Here is a 15,146-nt window from a genome sequence, read left to right as displayed (position 1 = left end):
AAAATGTGGTTGAATATGTCAATCTCTTCCATAGCCTCTCAGTTTTGTGTCATGCTTGGAAAGGCCTCTTGATTTCAATACTTTCCTTTTAAATCTCCTCATATTTTCTTCTAGTACTTTTATGGTTTCATTTTTGAATTTTTAAATCTTTGGTTTATCTGGAACTCATTTTGGTGTATATTGTGAGGGAGAATATCCAGTTGTTCCAAAGCATTTATTGAACAGTCCACCACTTCCCGTCTCATTTGAAATGCTATTTTGAAAAAAAATTGATAAAACACACACAACATAAAATTTACCATCTTAACCGTCTTTGAAGTATATAGTTCAGTAGTGTTAAGTTATTTACATTGTTGTGCAACAGATTTCTAGAACTTTCTTATCTTGCAAAAGTGAAACTCTTTGAACAACAACTCCCCATTGAAACGCTACCTTTTCATCATAGACTGATGTCTTGTCTTTGTCACTTTTTGCCGACCACTGTTAACAGCTTTTTAGCATTACCATAATTCCAATCTGTCATGCACACTGTGCCTGATTCATTTTCCTCATGCAAGTTCTGACCACAACACTCTCTTGTTCAAAACCTTCAGAGGCCCTTCCTGATCCCGCAATTGAAATTAAGCCCCCATTCCACTTTCGCAGGGCCTCTCTACTCTTTCTTCCTGTCATGTCTCATGGTTTGTAGTTTTAATGATCTGTGTGATTATTTGATGTCTATCTCCTTGCTAAACTTCAAGCTTCAAGAGAGCAAGGGCAATATGCTCACCACATATTCCTGGTACTTAGCATTTTCCTGGCCCACAGTAGGTGGTGGTCAGTCCATGTTTGTGGAATGAGAGCTTCCCCTTGGCTTCTGGAATAAAGTAGAAACAACTGCAAGATCTGATTTTTTAAAAAAGACTATTTATTTATTTGAGAGAGAGTGAGAGAGCAGAAGCAAGGGAAGTGGCAGTGGGAGAGGGAGATGCAGACTCCCCACTGAGCAGGGAGCCTGACACGGGGCTCGATCCCAGGACCCTGAGATTATGACCTGAGCCCAAGGCAGACGCTTAACCGACTGAGCCACCCAGGCACCCCTCTTTTTTTTTAAGATTTTATTTATTGGGGGGCACCTGGGTGGCTCAGTGGGTTAAGCCTCTGCTTTTGGCTCAGGTCATGATCCCAGGGTCCTGGGATCGAGCCCCGCATCGGACTCTCTGCTCAGCGGGGAGTCTGCTTCCCCCTCCCCCTCTTCCTACTGCTCTGCCTACTTGTGATTTCTCTATCAAATAAATAAATAAAATCTTAAAAAAAAAGATTTTATTTATTGGGGCACCTGGGTGGCTCAGTGGGTTAAAGCCTCTGCTTTCAACTCAGGTCATGATCCCAGGGTCCTGGGATCAAGCCCCGCATCGGGCTCTCTCCTTAGCAGGGAGCCTGCTTCCTCCTCTTTCTCTGCCTGCCTCTCTGCCTACTTATGATCTCTGTCAAATAAATAAATAAAATCTTTTTTTAAAAAAGATTTTATTTATTTATTTATCTTTTTTTAAAAAAGATTTTATTTATTTATTTGAGAGAGATAGGGAGAGAGAATACGAGCAGGGGTGGGGGGCTGGGTTGGGCGTGGGGCAGGGTGAGAGTGAGATGCAGTCTCCCCGCTAAATGGGGAGCCCCACACGGGGCTCAAACTCAGGATCCTGGGATCATGACCTGAACCAGAGGCAGAGGCTTAACCAACTGTGCCACCCAGGCACCCCTGCAAGATCTGATTCTAACTTACTTTCTTTCAGTCCTCTGCCCTTCAAGGAAGTCAAACTGCTGGACTCGCTGCCCTTCCTGAAAGAGCCGCAGGCTTTCTAGTGCTTGGTTCTGGTTTATACCATGCCTTGATTTTATCTTATTTGTACTTCACTTTCTCCCTCTGCCCGAAGGCCATGCCTTCCCCTCAGTCCCCCACAGCATTACTGCCTTATGGAAATCCAATTTATCCTTCAAGACTATGGCTGTCTCCGCCACTGGACTGTGAGTTCCTTGACAGTGGCGACAGGGTCCCCCTAATTTGCCCTTAGCAATTAGTAATTAACAACACAGCTCCTGGATTCCAGGGGGCGCTCATGGCCACAGAGTTCCATCTGCTTCCTTGGGGGTAAGCAGTGTTCCTTATTGGCGAGCCTCTTGGAGCCTCTGGGAACCTTGCTTCCTGGCCCCACAGGGCAAGACTTAGAGCTGGCCTCAGGAGCCTTCTTGTAACCTACTTAATGTGTCTGGTTGTGTTGGGAGAGGCTTGGACAGGAAGTGGTGGAGCAAGGGCAGAACCTTACCTGCCTTTCCCCAGCTGTGCCCTTGACATTCCCTCACTTCTTTTTTTTTTAATGTAGGTTTTATTTATTTATTTGACAGAAAGAGACACAGTGAGAGAGGGAACACAAGCAGGGAGAGCTGGAGAGGAAGAAGCAGGCTCCCCACCGAGCAGGGAGCCCAATGTGGGGCTCTACCCCAGGACCCTGAGATCATGACCTGAGCTGAAGGCAGCCGCTTAACAACTGAGCCACCAAAGCACCCCAACATTCCCTAACTTCTGCCCCTTCTCCAGCAATAAACAATTACTGCCTTGTGCCCCTCCCCCTCCTCACCTGAGCTGAGCCCTGGCTCTCCCTAGAGGAGAGGAGGCTGCCCAGTTGGCCACAGTTCTGGCCAGCCCCCTGGCACTGGGATACAGGATTGCCACATCCAAGTTCCTATTCTCCCACCTCCACCATGCCTTGTCTAGGGATGTCCAGACTATTCCCTGCCACTACATGCTTCCTGACAGCACCCCTTGTCACCTCCACAATTCTAAGGCAGCCCCTCCCCCTCACAGAAGCATTAGCCCCTGGCTTGGGCTTCTCCCTACCCCAAGAGCTGCTAGCATCCTGGAAGCACAAGAGCTCACAGAGGTCAGGGGTAGCAAGCTGAGGCCCATGTGCAGGATCCATCCCGCTAACTTATTTTGTTTGTCCAGAATCGTGTTTTGTAAAGATCCCAGTAGGGGAAGGACCTCAAACTCTCCAGACTTTTAGGGGTTAGGTTCTGCCATTCTGCTTTAGAGTTCATCCCTGAGGCCACCCTGACCCTAGAGCTGTCCAGATTCTGAAATCTGCCTGCCAACCACAGCATCCCTCCTTCCTCTTCACTTCCTGCCTCCCCTTTTCCTGTTCTGTTCTCCACACGCAGACCTCCAAGCCCTCAATCCTGCCCTGTTCTCCCAGGCTTCTGTTCCTCTTTTTGTTTTCCTACCCCTGCCTCATAGGTCATTTGAGAATCCCACGTCTTCCTGTTGGAAGCATTAGATTAATCTAACCATCCAACTTTAGTGGGAGCATCCTGAAAATAAAAGTGGGTTCAGGGCACCGGGGTGGCTCAGTTGTTGAGCAGCTGCATTCGGCTCAGGTCATGATCCCAGGGTCCTGGGATTGAGCCCCGTGTTGGGCTCCCTGCTCAGCGGGAAGCCTGCTTCTCTCTCTCCCATGCCCCCTGCTTGTGTTCCCTCTCTTGCTGTGTCTCTCTCTGTCAAATAAATAAATGAAATCTTAAAAAGGAAAGTGGGTTCATTCTTTGCTCTCCTACAAAATTTGAGATTCTTCCCCAGACACAGGGCCGGGGTACTAAAGATACAGACACTCCTCGCCTGGTGTTGAAGGCCCCGTGCACTCTGCCCCTTGCAAACTTCCTCTGCATTGTCTCCTGCCAAAGTCCTATCACCCCTGAACTTGTAGCCATCACAGCCCCTTTCGATAACTTGTACCTGCACAACAGTTTTTTCCCCTTGCTCATTCTTTCCCTGGCTGACCTTAGTCTGGTTTTAAAACCTGATTGTTTCTAAGGGTAGATATGTCTTCATGTAAAGGCACAGAACAAGGTGATCAGGATTGAGGGAGAGAATTGGTCAAAGGGGACTTTGGCTTTATCTGTCAAGTTTCAACTTGCACAGGGTGATTATATCATGTATTTATTACTTGTGAGATAGGAAAATAAATGAATGAAACAGTTCAATACCAGGAAGGTTTCCCCAGACTTCCCAGGCAGATGGAGCTATTTCCTTTTCTGGGATCAAATAGCACTTTCCCAGTGTTATAGCAAATATTGTGTTTTATGGTAATTTGTTGGTGCCTTTCTCCTTCTAGATGGTGAACATCCCCTCAAATGGAGAGACTTTATGTCATTCATCCTCCCAGTGTCTAGCAGAGTGCCTGGCCCAGAGCAGGTGCCCTGGGAGTGTGGAACCCAAGGCACTGCTTCCACCAGTGGGAAGCGCTTTGAACACACTTGCTATGGGAAAGGCCTGACACTCGTCCTGAGAAATTGATTCACTTTTACCATATCCAAGGAGGTCTTTAGGGGTCTGAAACATGGGTAGAGGGGCCCCCAGGCTCTCGGGTTGGGCCAACACGGGGATGGGGCCTGGCACCCCCAAGGCCAGGATCCAATTCAGTGCTACTGCCTTGTCACTTGGCATGCTTTTTTTTTTTTTTAAGATTGTTTATTTACTTGAGGGAGAGAGAGAGAGCGAGAGCACAAGCAGGGGGAGTAGCAGGCAGGAGAGGGAGAAGCAGGCTCCCCATTGAGCAAGGAGCCTGATAGAGAACTCAATCCCAGGAGCCCGGGATCATGACCTGAGCTGAAGGCAGAAGCCCCACCGACTGAGCCTTCTAGTCACTCCACTTGGTATGCTTCTGAAGCCACTGCCTAAGAGCAAGGGCTATGTTGCTCAACGCTGAACTTGTCAAGCCCAGCCCTAATCTGTATCTCTAAGAGGAAGAGGCCAGCTTCAAGGAACAGACTATCCCCATACCGGCTGGGCCAGGAAGCCCAGAGTCAGGAGGACACTCATGCCAGCTATGTGTCCCGGCCTTGGAGGGAAGGGTTGAACAACTGTCCGGGGGACTTAAAGAAGGCACCTAGAATCCCAGTGTAATCATGGGAATCTGCTACTTTTGCAATTTTCCAGAGAAATCTGAACTCCCAAGTCATAGGATGCTTCTTAGGTCCCATCTCTGGCCCATGGGCAACAGGGCAAAGGAGTGGCCTTAATGGTTTGATTAGACAGGGGTCTAGAGAGTGGGTAGGGTGGCTTTTAGAGTTGTAGAGTGGGTATCATGTGGCCAGGGCAACCCTTCAGGCTTGGATGGGCTGGTGGCAAGGAGGCTGTGGAAGGGTCTGAATGAGTCTTTCATCTGAGACTGCCTCCGACCAGTCCCCATATTCAACCTTGACTAGGACAGCATTTCTGGGGTCTTAGGGTGGTGAGGACAGCTACTTGGGCCCCTGGAGAGATTAAGGGCAGTGGCGGTGGCAGGCGGAATTTGGTGAGCCGTCTTCTTTGTGCCTCCCCATTCCTCGCACCCCATCCAGCTCCTTCCCGGCTAGCCACGCATAACCCCACTGTGGGCCTCCAAACAGCTAGAGGTAATGCAAGGCCGTGCCGCACACCTTTATATCTCAAGGAAGAACGCCTTCAGCCGGCCCAACTCTCTGTAAGTAACTTTTATTTTTTATTTACAACAGAATCGGTGGCTTTGTTCCTCCATCTTTAGGGACAGTGAGCATCATCAGCAGCCAGATGGAAAGTCCGCAGTGAAGTCAAACTCATTCTGCCCCAGCCACAGCTCCGGAAGCTCATTGGCTCGGTCCAGTCCCAGTTCCACCACCAGCGACATCAGCACCTCCTCATCCACGGGGTCCGAGTCGATGATAGCAGGGCTCTGGGCACCGGTAGAAGGAGAGAGTGATCCCGCCCCTCCCGCCTGAGCCCCAAAGCCCCAGTTTTGTAGGGGCCCTGCCTCCCCAGGTTGGCCCGGAGTGGCGGCAGCGGCGGCGGCGGCGGCGGCGGCGGCCATCCCATGATACTGGCTATTAAGTTTCTGCAGCTGCATACTGGCCAGCAGATGTGGGGCAGGGTGCAGGTTGAAGGGTGGGGGTTTAGTGGGAGGGGTGGCAGTAGGAGAGCCTATTGGAGATGGCGATCCCGAGGAACTAGTGGGAGCCCCACTGGCCTTGCTTCCGTTTGAGGCTACCCCAGGGTAGTGCAGGATGGCCACTGCTTTGCGGTCTTTTGTGCCCAGGTTAGAGTAGGCCAGCGAGCTCATCTCAGGGTTGGCATCCTACAAGACATAGAGAGGCACAGCTTGGCACCCCCATTGCTGGTGGCCTGTCACCATTCACTGGGCTCAGGAAAAGCCCCTGCATGCCCTTCCTCTGGGGCTAGTGGTGGGGAGAGAGCAACAAGGGCCCCCTGGCAAGTTAGGCTCCCAGCTCGAGTGTCCTCTTGCTACCACCATCCTGAGCACTGAGCTCAGACCCAAGTGCTCGGTGCTGGGTGCCCATCGTCCTAAGTGGGTCCATGGCTTTCGTCTCTCTCCCCCTGAACCTTCCTTCATGTCACCATTCTGAAAAGGGCACCTCATTGGCTCTCTTCTCAGCATCACAGCAATCTCTTCAAAGGAGCAGCCTTGTGCTGCTTCTGCTTCTCTGTTCCCTTCTCTGCCATCTTTCCACACCTTGGTGGGTTCAAGTTGACCACATTGAGGCAGAAGCTATTCTCATTCTCCCCCGAGAAAGCCCTGCTATCTCCTCTATGCTAAAGGACACTAGATACTGTGCATGGAAGGGCCTTTCACAGGGGCCAGACCAGGCTGTCTTTCCGTGCCTCAGTGTCCCCATCTGCAAGATGGCAGAAGTTACCTCCTTCACAGGTGAGGTGCCACCCTTGACATCGAGTGCAGGCCTTGACATAGTTGGCATTTCAGAGCCTTGGCAGAAGTTGGATAAATTGGTGGGAGATGATGCTGTCAGGTGGAGCTTTTGTGCTGTATGTGAGGAAAAGAAGTTACAAGGACAAAGGCTTTAGTTACCGAGAGAGCACTAGCAAAGCCCAAAGCTGGGCAACTCCACACAGCTACAACGCAAGGATGATAATGGGGTTAGGCCCAAGACCAGAAACCACCTGAACAGAGGCAGGAGATCAAGCTAGAGCATTTGCCTGAGGCAGGAAAGGGGCTTGATTTAGCTAGGTGCTGCCCCCATCACCAAGAGGGCATACATGCAACTGTTTCCTAATGCGAGTGACTTCAGAGCCTCAAGTGTGTGCATGAGGTGCACTGTTTCTGATACTGAGGTCAGAGATGTCCCTGAGCAAGTAGCACACTTTCTCAATGGGCCACTGGCACCCAGGCTGGGGACCTGGGGCTCCACTGAGCTTGGGAGAAAGTGGGAAGGACTGAGGGCAAGGAAGACCTGGAAAGCTGGCTGCTTTAGCCTGGGGAAGGAATGAGTCCCCGAAGCTAAGGTCATGGGGCTCCAGAGCCCTGCTTCTAGCACGGTGTGAGAAAAAGCCAGCCGATCGGGGTGGTCTTGGGGCATGAAGGCAGCCAAAGAGCAGCTTGGAATGTCTCATCTGCCTCCATGCCTCCCAGACAACCTGGGCAGCACCAGACTTTCCCAGGATATCTGCTCTGAGCCCAGCCACACCCGTCTGTGGTGACAGGTGGGAATGATTCTTCCTGGAGGGAAACTGAGGCACAGAGATTCAGTGGCTTTCCCATCAGGTAGCTGTGGTTCTGGGAGCAGGATCTAGCACTCCTATCTCTACATGCCTCACCTGACCCCTGGGGCCAAGTCATCATACAGGGAATGATTCAAATGGCTCCTGAAGAAATGATTCCCTAGCTCAAGTGCCAAAGGATAGGGGATGAGGGGGTAAAAGGGTGCCCCAAACCAGAAAACTAAACATCTCTGAAAAATCTCAAGTTATTTTCCTGGAAGCTTGTTTTTGTTGTTGTTTAAACCCTCTATATTCTGGCCTTCATGATGAATTAGAGATGTAAAATTTCATTTTTATAAATACCTCTAAGCCTAGAGATTCTTCAGGGCCTTAAAAAAAGGATCTCTAATCTGTCCACAAGGTTTGAATTCTCCACACCTAGCTGTTCCCTGTGGTCATTAGAAATCTGTTCAGACACTTCTAGAAAGTGACCGCTCACTACCTCTTTTTCTCATCGCCATTTATATGGGAGGGAGGCAAGAAAAACAGAGAAGGGAAGAAGGGGGTGGGGAGAAAACACGGGAAAATCATTTTCTGGGTTTGCCACTGCTGCTTGATTGGGAAGCCCTGTTTCTTCTCTGAGGCAACCCCAGAATATTTCAAGCCAGTGATCACAAGACAAGGAGTCTAATACATGTCATCTTCAAGAGCTCAGCACCGTTGGTATCAAGCAATTTCATGTCCAAACAAAATTGTATGGCGGGGGTGGGGGTGTCCATCTTTTCCCTTTCCTATCCAGCCTCCCTTTCTTCTGCTACTAGGTACCCGAATGTACAAAAGAAAAAACAACAGCAGGAACAACAATAATTAAAAGAAATGGGGGTGAGGGGGGCAAAGTAGGGGGAAAAAAAAGAGAAAAAAAGTATCTCTGTTCTGATATCTGTTCCTGGGGAAGACCAATTTTACCATGTCTCCCCCTTCAGGCTGGAAGCTCCCCTAGGCGGGACCCTGCTTGCATTCTGATCTGTGGCCTCCCATCCCCGCCACTTCTCCACTACCCGTCCTGATCCCCGGCCTGGGTCTGGGCTCAGTGGGCGCTCAGTAAGTGTTACTGAATCCGTCTGAAAAGGCGATAGCATTTCGATCGGGATCCCTGCCCCTGCTTCCCCGAGTTTCGGTCCCCATTCTGCCACCCAACCCATTTGAAGGCAAAACCTGGCAGCGCGGACACGTCCCAGCCCGCTATCTGAGCTGCGAGCTGACCACCGCGCAACCACTGCGAGAGGCGGCTGGACAAACCCAGAGCAACAAGTGCCTCCGCGCCCGCTGGTGCCTCGCGAGCCCAGCCACCAGTTCCCGGTCCCTACGCCCTCCCTTCTCTACAGATCTTCCCAAGGGCCAGCAGCCCCCTCCCTCCCAGATAGGGGTGGAGAGGGGAGGGGAAGAAGAGAAGGGAGAGGCAGGTAGGGGGCCGCGTCTTTGACCTGTTGGGGGACCAAAAGTTAAAATGGCACCAACCGGATGGCTCCATCTCGATTGCTATTTTCTCACTCAGAAGGAGAAATTTAAAAATCCAAACAGTACTGCGGCTTGGCTTGGACGCGCTCTAACCAGACCAGTCAGTTTCGCCACCTGAAAACTAAAGGCCCGTTGTTTGCGGACGGCTCGGCTGCCCTCCTCGCCGCATCCCAGGTGGATCTGCGGGAGTTGGGGGCGGCTGGGAGCATCCCTGCACGGTGGGCGCCAGCACCCAGGCCACCAGGGCCCCGTCTGCGCCCGCAAGTGCTGTTATCAGGAACCGAACGCAGAAACTGAATGGGCAGGCGGGGAGGGGCGCGGGGTTTCGGCCTCCGCTGCGAGTTTGGGGCTCCGCGGTCTTAACGCGCGCGGGGGCGCACTCGGCGCAGGCGGCGCCCACTCCCGCACCTCACCACACTTACTGAGCGCCCGCTGAGCTACCCGACGCGGCCGCGGGCTGAGTCTACCCCCTAGCCACACCGCCCGGAGTCAATGCTATAAGCCCGGTACGAGAAGAGTGAGAGAGGCCCGGAGAGGTTCGGTAACTTGCCCAAGGTCACAGCGCTAGAAAGTGGCGGAGCCGGGATTCGCAGCCAGGTCTGTTTGACTCCAAGTCCGGCGCTCCGCGAAGCAGGGACTCAGTGCGCGGCCCGGCCCCGCGGCCCTCATTTATAGGGAGAGGGGTGTGTGCGTGGGTGTGCGTGGGTGTGTGGGCGTGCGTGTGGGGGAGAGTAAAGGTCGGCTGGGTAGAAGAGGCAAGTTGCCCAAATTCGCTAACTTCCATCCCGCAATTGGCTGAACTCGGCCCCCAAAGCCCCTCTCGTCTCCAGTCCCCGAAGGAAACCTGAGCTTTGTGCAGCCCGGGAGCCGGAGCGTCCAGATGCGGTCCGGGCGATTAGCAAAGTCGGTGGAAGCCAAGCTGGAGAAAGCGCGGGCGCGGGGAGAAAAGGTGCTGCGGTCTCCCCGGGAGAAGCGGGCGCCTGGTCCGGCTGGCCGGCAGGCGGGCGCTCTTGCGAGCGAACAGGCTCGCTGGCGGGCGGGCGGGCGGCGGCCCCTCTGCCCCCAGCAGAACAGCTTTCAAACAGAAAACAAGTCCCCCAGAGCCCCCCGGCCCGCCCGGCCGCCGCCCGCTCCCCACATCCGCTCGGCTGGAGTCCCTGGCCCCGCCGACCAGCCCAGCGCCCTGCCCGCCGGCCCGGCTTACCTCTGCGAAGCCGCCCGCCCTGGAGAGAGGGAAGCGCGGAGCCCGGTGAGCCGCGGGCGAAGCGGCGGAGCCCCCAGCCCCCTGCACGCACGCCGCCACCACCGCCGCGAGCCGGTCGCGCTCAGTGCCACCCGACCCCGGGGCGCCTGGGTAAAGCCCGCACCGCCGCGCCGCCGCCGCACCGCACCGTGCCGCGCCAAGCAGCCCCGGCCCGCGCCCGTGCCCGCCAGCCCGCCCGCCCGCAGCTTCGGCGCCTGACTCCGGGGCGGTGGCGGTGGCGGCCGCCGCGCTCCCTTCCCGGCGCCGGGGACCTGGTTCTCAAATCCCCATTGCCGCCCGGAGAGCCCTGACGCACACGCACGCAGCAGCAGGCTAGACTCGGCTAGGAATCCCAGGAAGGAGAGACCCTTTCCCCCCCTTTTTTCCCCTCTCCCCCCAATTTCCACGTCTTTATAACCGGCTTAGGGCATTATTAGCACATGTCCTGGCTCGTGGGCGAGTTGACGGCAAAATCTGAACTGGATACTCACCGAGGGCCAGAGCGGGTGCTGTGCCTTCCGCAGCCCTCTTCCTCCTCGCCGGGAACGACCCCTCCCGGGCAGGCTGCGGGCGGGCAGCCGGGCGGAGCGAGCCTCCTCTCGGCAGCTCAGCGGTGCCCCTTCTGCAGCTGTGCCGCTGGGAACATTTTATAGCGGCGGCTGGCGTGTGTGGCCCTTTAAAGGCGCTCAAGCTGGTGCAGTCACCGCGGATCGTGTGAAAGCGAAGGGCCGGCTGGGGAACGGAGTCCGAGCGGCCCCGCGGGTCCGGCGGCGCTGGGGACCGTCCGCGGTTCCCGGGGTGGAGCTGGCGGGCTCAGGCCGTGGGCGCTCTGAGCCTGAGCCCCAGGCCGACGCCTGCGCTTCTAAAGCGGCGGGGGGCGCCTGACCGGGACCTGGTCTCTCCCCACCGCCCTGCATGGACTTGCCCAATAAATTCCACTTAGCAATTTCGCTGAGGCGAGGGAGAGCTGTTAGTGTCTGTTTTCTGACCTAAATCTTGCCGGGTGGCCAGAACAGGCTTCAGGGGGCTGGGGGTGGTGGTGGTGGTGGAGAGCCAGAGAAGCTCAGGGAATGGCCCGGGGGAGGAGGGCGCACACGGGACGGGGCTAGTGCCAGCGGGGCAAGATTGGAGTTTTTTGCAGAGCTTTCTCGGAGCCTGTTTGCCCCCTTTGGACCGCACCATCTTGTTGAAGGGCTGAGGCTGGGAGTCCTTTTCCCCTTCAAAGTCCCCGGATTCCGGGCAGAGCCTGTCCCGCAGCGGTGGCTTCCCTTGAAGGCCCTAGCAGGGGTTGAGTTCGAGGGATTCACTCTTTTTTTTTTTTTTAAAGATTTTATTTATTTATTTGACAGAGAGAAATCACAAGTAGTTGGAGAGGCAGGCAGAGGGAGAGAGGAAGAAGCAGGCTCCCCGCCAAGCAGAGAGCCCCATGCGGGACTCGATCCCAGGACCCTGAGATCATGACCTGAGCTGAAGGCAGCGGCTTAACCCACTGAGCCACCCAGGCGCCCCCGAGGGATTCACTCTTGTGGTCATCCCAGGCAGGAGGCTGGCGGGATGCGACGCGGTAATATGCTGCTCATCGGGACCCATCGGGACCCAGGTGCAGCTCAGGAGGCAGCCCAAAAACCAAGAACCGGCAGCCGGGTTCGAAGAGCTTGCCCCGGAGTCCGAGGGGGAATTCCTTCTGCCTTCCCATGATGTCAGGTTATGTTATTACAATTATATAATCATTCCCATCTAGCAGGAATAACATTTTGCATTTGGAGCATGTATTTCACAGGTTGGGATACTATCTTACAGATGTTTAAGGGAAAGAGGTCTGCTTCCTCTCCTTCATGTTCGCGTTCCTTGTGGCCAGCAAGCTCCTGTCTCACCTCTTACAGGAAGGCCACCAGGATTATCGCCCTCTACCAAACTCCCTTTTTTGACCCCTTTCAACAACTACTCATTTTACACTGTTTATAAAACAAGCTCTTAAAAAAGCAAAAAGTACCGATGTTAAGAAAAAAGAGGGGAGGGAATGTCATGAAGTCATTTCCACTATGTATGTGTTCTGTCTTCTTAATTGGATTTGAAGACCTAAAGGTCTTTTTCTTTTTTCCTTCTCTTTTTTTTCTTCCTTCCTTCCTTCCTTCCTTCCTTCCTCTCTTCCCCCACCCCCTTCTCCCTGAGCGCTCTGCATTTGCTCTTTGAACAAAGTTCTGTTTGTTGACGGACTAACCGGCTTACTGACAAAAAGATGAGGAGCAAACGGAGGGAAGGGGACGGATCAAGGCCCTTCCTTAACACCTGGAGTATGCTCAGGGCGTGCTCTGATCTCCAGCTAAACCCCTCCCCCGCCAAAGCTGCCTGGCGGGGCTTCATTCCTTCTCCTCACCTTACCCCAGTAACAGCCACCGTCCCCCCAAAACCATTTCTCAGTTTGCCCAGAGATCGGGGGTCGTGTGCCCAGTTTGCCTCCGATAAAAGGCGGGATCTGTCGGAACCCTAAAACCCTACAGAGTTTGCCTGTGAAATACACCCTCAAGCCACCTTGGTGTTTGCCTGAGGTGAGCGACCCTTAGGCTTTCGAATTGTGTGCTGCTAATTTGGCCCTTCGACCTACACTCCCCCTCCGCCCCCTCTCGGTGGCGGGTCTGGAAACAACGGCAGCTGCTCCGCTGCAGGCTCCCGATCCTGGAGGTGTCGGATCCGCCCTCCATCTATTGGATGGTTCCCAGGCCAATTGTTAGAAAGAGGCATATGTTCATCTCGGCTTCTGGAGTGTCTCCCGAGCAGTTGCTCCACAGCCAGCCCCCTCCCCCATCCGGACCATTGAAGGGCAGGAAAAACTAGCGCCCTCCGCCACAATTCTCTGTGCCCACATGCCGGAGAGGGTCTCCCCACTGGTGACTTCCTGTCATCTCTGCTGTCCACCCCCTGCGGAGCGGGAAAGAGAGGTGCTTCAAGCACTCAGTTGTGGAGCACAAAAGCCACCTCTTTCCTTTTGGGGGAGATGGGAGAGGAGGTTAGTTGCAGAGGCAGGGAAAGAGCAAAGGAGACATTTGCATCTATCTGCAAATTTGCCCCGATCACAGACTTCCTAGTCTGCTGCAGCCCAGCTCAGAGCTCTCCGCTGAACTCTTATCTCCAACTTGGCAACTAGATCGCGATCTCGGGAGGCAAGGAGAGGACAAGGATGGTTACCCAACAAGAACACTCTGTGTTCCAGCATTGGGCCTAGCACGTTCTCATCCATCATCTCATTTAATTCCCACGACGGACGGGTGAGGTAGGGTTTACCAAAGGTGAAAGGGAGTCCCAGAAATATGTCCAAGTTCACACAGCCCAGAGGCTGGGTGTTTGAATCTGGGTCAGGCTGACTGCAGAGTCCTTCCTCCCACCCTTACACCTTGCTGGCCTGGAGGCAAAGGTTGCCTTCTAGACTGGCAGTCAAGAATACATGTTAAGGGGTCAGTCCACTTGGAATTAAATTCCTACACTGCTATTTACTAGCTGTATGATGTCAGGCCAAGTGGCTTCACTTTTTGGGCCTCAGTTTTCCTGTCTGTTAAATGGGGATAATAATGATAGCAACTCTACGGCTTTGTTGCAAGGATCCAGGGAAAAGCTTAGCCTAGCTGATGCCTGCTGTGTAGTAAGCTGTCAACAAATGTTGTTATAGTGCCTTTTCATTTTTTTCCTTTTTCCTCCTAGCCCTGTCTCAGCTCATACTCTTCAGTTTCAATAAGACTGACTGATTAACTTAAAAAGCCAGGCTGAGGGGCGCCTGGGTGGCTCAGTGGGTTAAAGCCTCTGCTTTCGACTCGGGTCATGATCCCAGGGTCCTGGGATCAAGCCCCGCATCATCGGGCTCTCTGCTCAGCAGGGAGCCTGCTTCCTCCTCTCTCTCTGCCTGCCTCTCTGCCTGTTTGTGATCTCTCTCTGTCAAATAAATAAATAAAATCTAAAAAAAAAAAATCTTAAAAAAAAAAAAAAGCCAGGCTGAGAGGGGATGAAGGGGGTCTATAAACTCAGGAAGGGTTGGGAGATGAAAATGCAGATTTGTTCTCAAAATTCCATCCCATGGAACAAAGAGCTGTCTGAGCTATATGACAGGAATAAATTAAAGACCAATAAAAGAAGACAACTTTTTACAGGACAGCTGGTAAAAACACATAGCGTGGTCTCCAGAAACAGATACTCAGTATGCGTGTAGAAAATTTAAAAAGCACATCTTTGTTCAAGAATGTTGGGGCACCTGGGTGGCTCAGTGGGTTAGAGCCTCTGCCTTCTGCTCAGATCATAGAGAAGATATGGTATAGATAGATATACAGTGGGATATTACTTAGTCATAAACGAGAATGAAACCTTGCCACTGGAGACAACACGAAGGATGTAGAGGATATGATGCTAAATGAACTAAGTCAGGCAGAAACAAATACTACATGATTTCACTTTATGTGGAACCTAAAAAACCAAACCAAATGAACAAATAAAAAACCCAGAAACAGACTCACAAACACAGAGAACAAACTGGCCAGAGGGGAGAGGATAGGGGGATGGATGAACCAGGTGAAGAGGATTAAGACATGATCTGGGTGACCTGCCAGGTGTCCTCCCTTGGAGCCTGTAAGATCGGGCTCTCTGCTCAGTGGGGAGCCTGCTCCCCTGCCCACTCTCTCTGCCTGCTTCTCTGCTTGCTTGTGATCTGTCTGTCAAATAAATAAATACAATCTTTAAAAAAAAGAATGTTTGGAGCACAATTATTTATAATAGTGAAAAATAAAAAGCAATCTAAATGTCCATGGTAAGGACGTACTTTAGTACCTTGACACACACAAACAATCCTGATTTCTAAAACTCTTTTATTCATGGGAAAATGTTCATAACAAAAAAAATACT

The 15,146-nt window shown here is 52.9% G+C and overlaps 1 protein-coding gene across 11 annotated transcripts; it reads right to left on the bottom strand.

Annotated features, from left to right (window-relative positions):
* Positions 1-5,497: 5,497 nt before the first annotated feature.
* Positions 5,498-11,243, bottom strand: CITED1 (Cbp/p300 interacting transactivator with Glu/Asp rich carboxy-terminal domain 1). Of its 11 annotated transcripts, XM_059386299.1 has the most exons (6): positions 10,579-10,699; positions 10,224-10,242; positions 9,864-9,938; positions 9,020-9,140; positions 6,703-6,827; positions 5,498-6,122 (listed from the first exon to the last, which is right to left on the bottom strand). In XM_059386299.1, the coding sequence occupies exons 4-6, from the start codon at positions 9,030-9,032 to the stop codon at positions 5,571-5,573; spliced, it is 690 nt and encodes a 229-aa protein (XP_059242282.1). In that variant the 5' UTR covers positions 9,033-9,140; positions 9,864-9,938; positions 10,224-10,242; positions 10,579-10,699; the 3' UTR covers positions 5,498-5,570. The 11 variants fall into 11 exon arrangements, with proteins under 11 accessions (XP_059242282.1, XP_059242285.1, XP_059242284.1 ...); XM_059386302.1 differs by lacking the exons at positions 9,864-9,938; positions 10,579-10,699 and adding an exon at positions 10,754-11,243; XM_059386301.1 differs by lacking the exon at positions 9,864-9,938.
* Positions 11,244-15,146: the final 3,903 nt, after the last annotated feature.

The sequence above is a fragment of the Mustela nigripes genome, chromosome X (assembly GCF_022355385.1).
Source record: "Mustela nigripes isolate SB6536 chromosome X, MUSNIG.SB6536, whole genome shotgun sequence".
NCBI classification, from domain to species: domain Eukaryota; kingdom Metazoa; phylum Chordata; class Mammalia; order Carnivora; family Mustelidae; genus Mustela; species Mustela nigripes.
This window is presented reverse-complemented; position numbering and strand designations above follow the sequence as displayed.

Excerpts from the sequence above, each read along its gene's own strand:
- CITED1 (XM_059386302.1), bottom strand. Across the intron at positions 6,123-6,702 it reads GCACCTCACCTGTGAAGGAG|GATGCCAACCCTGAGATGAG; the intron begins GTAACTTCTGCC and ends TATGTCTTGTAG.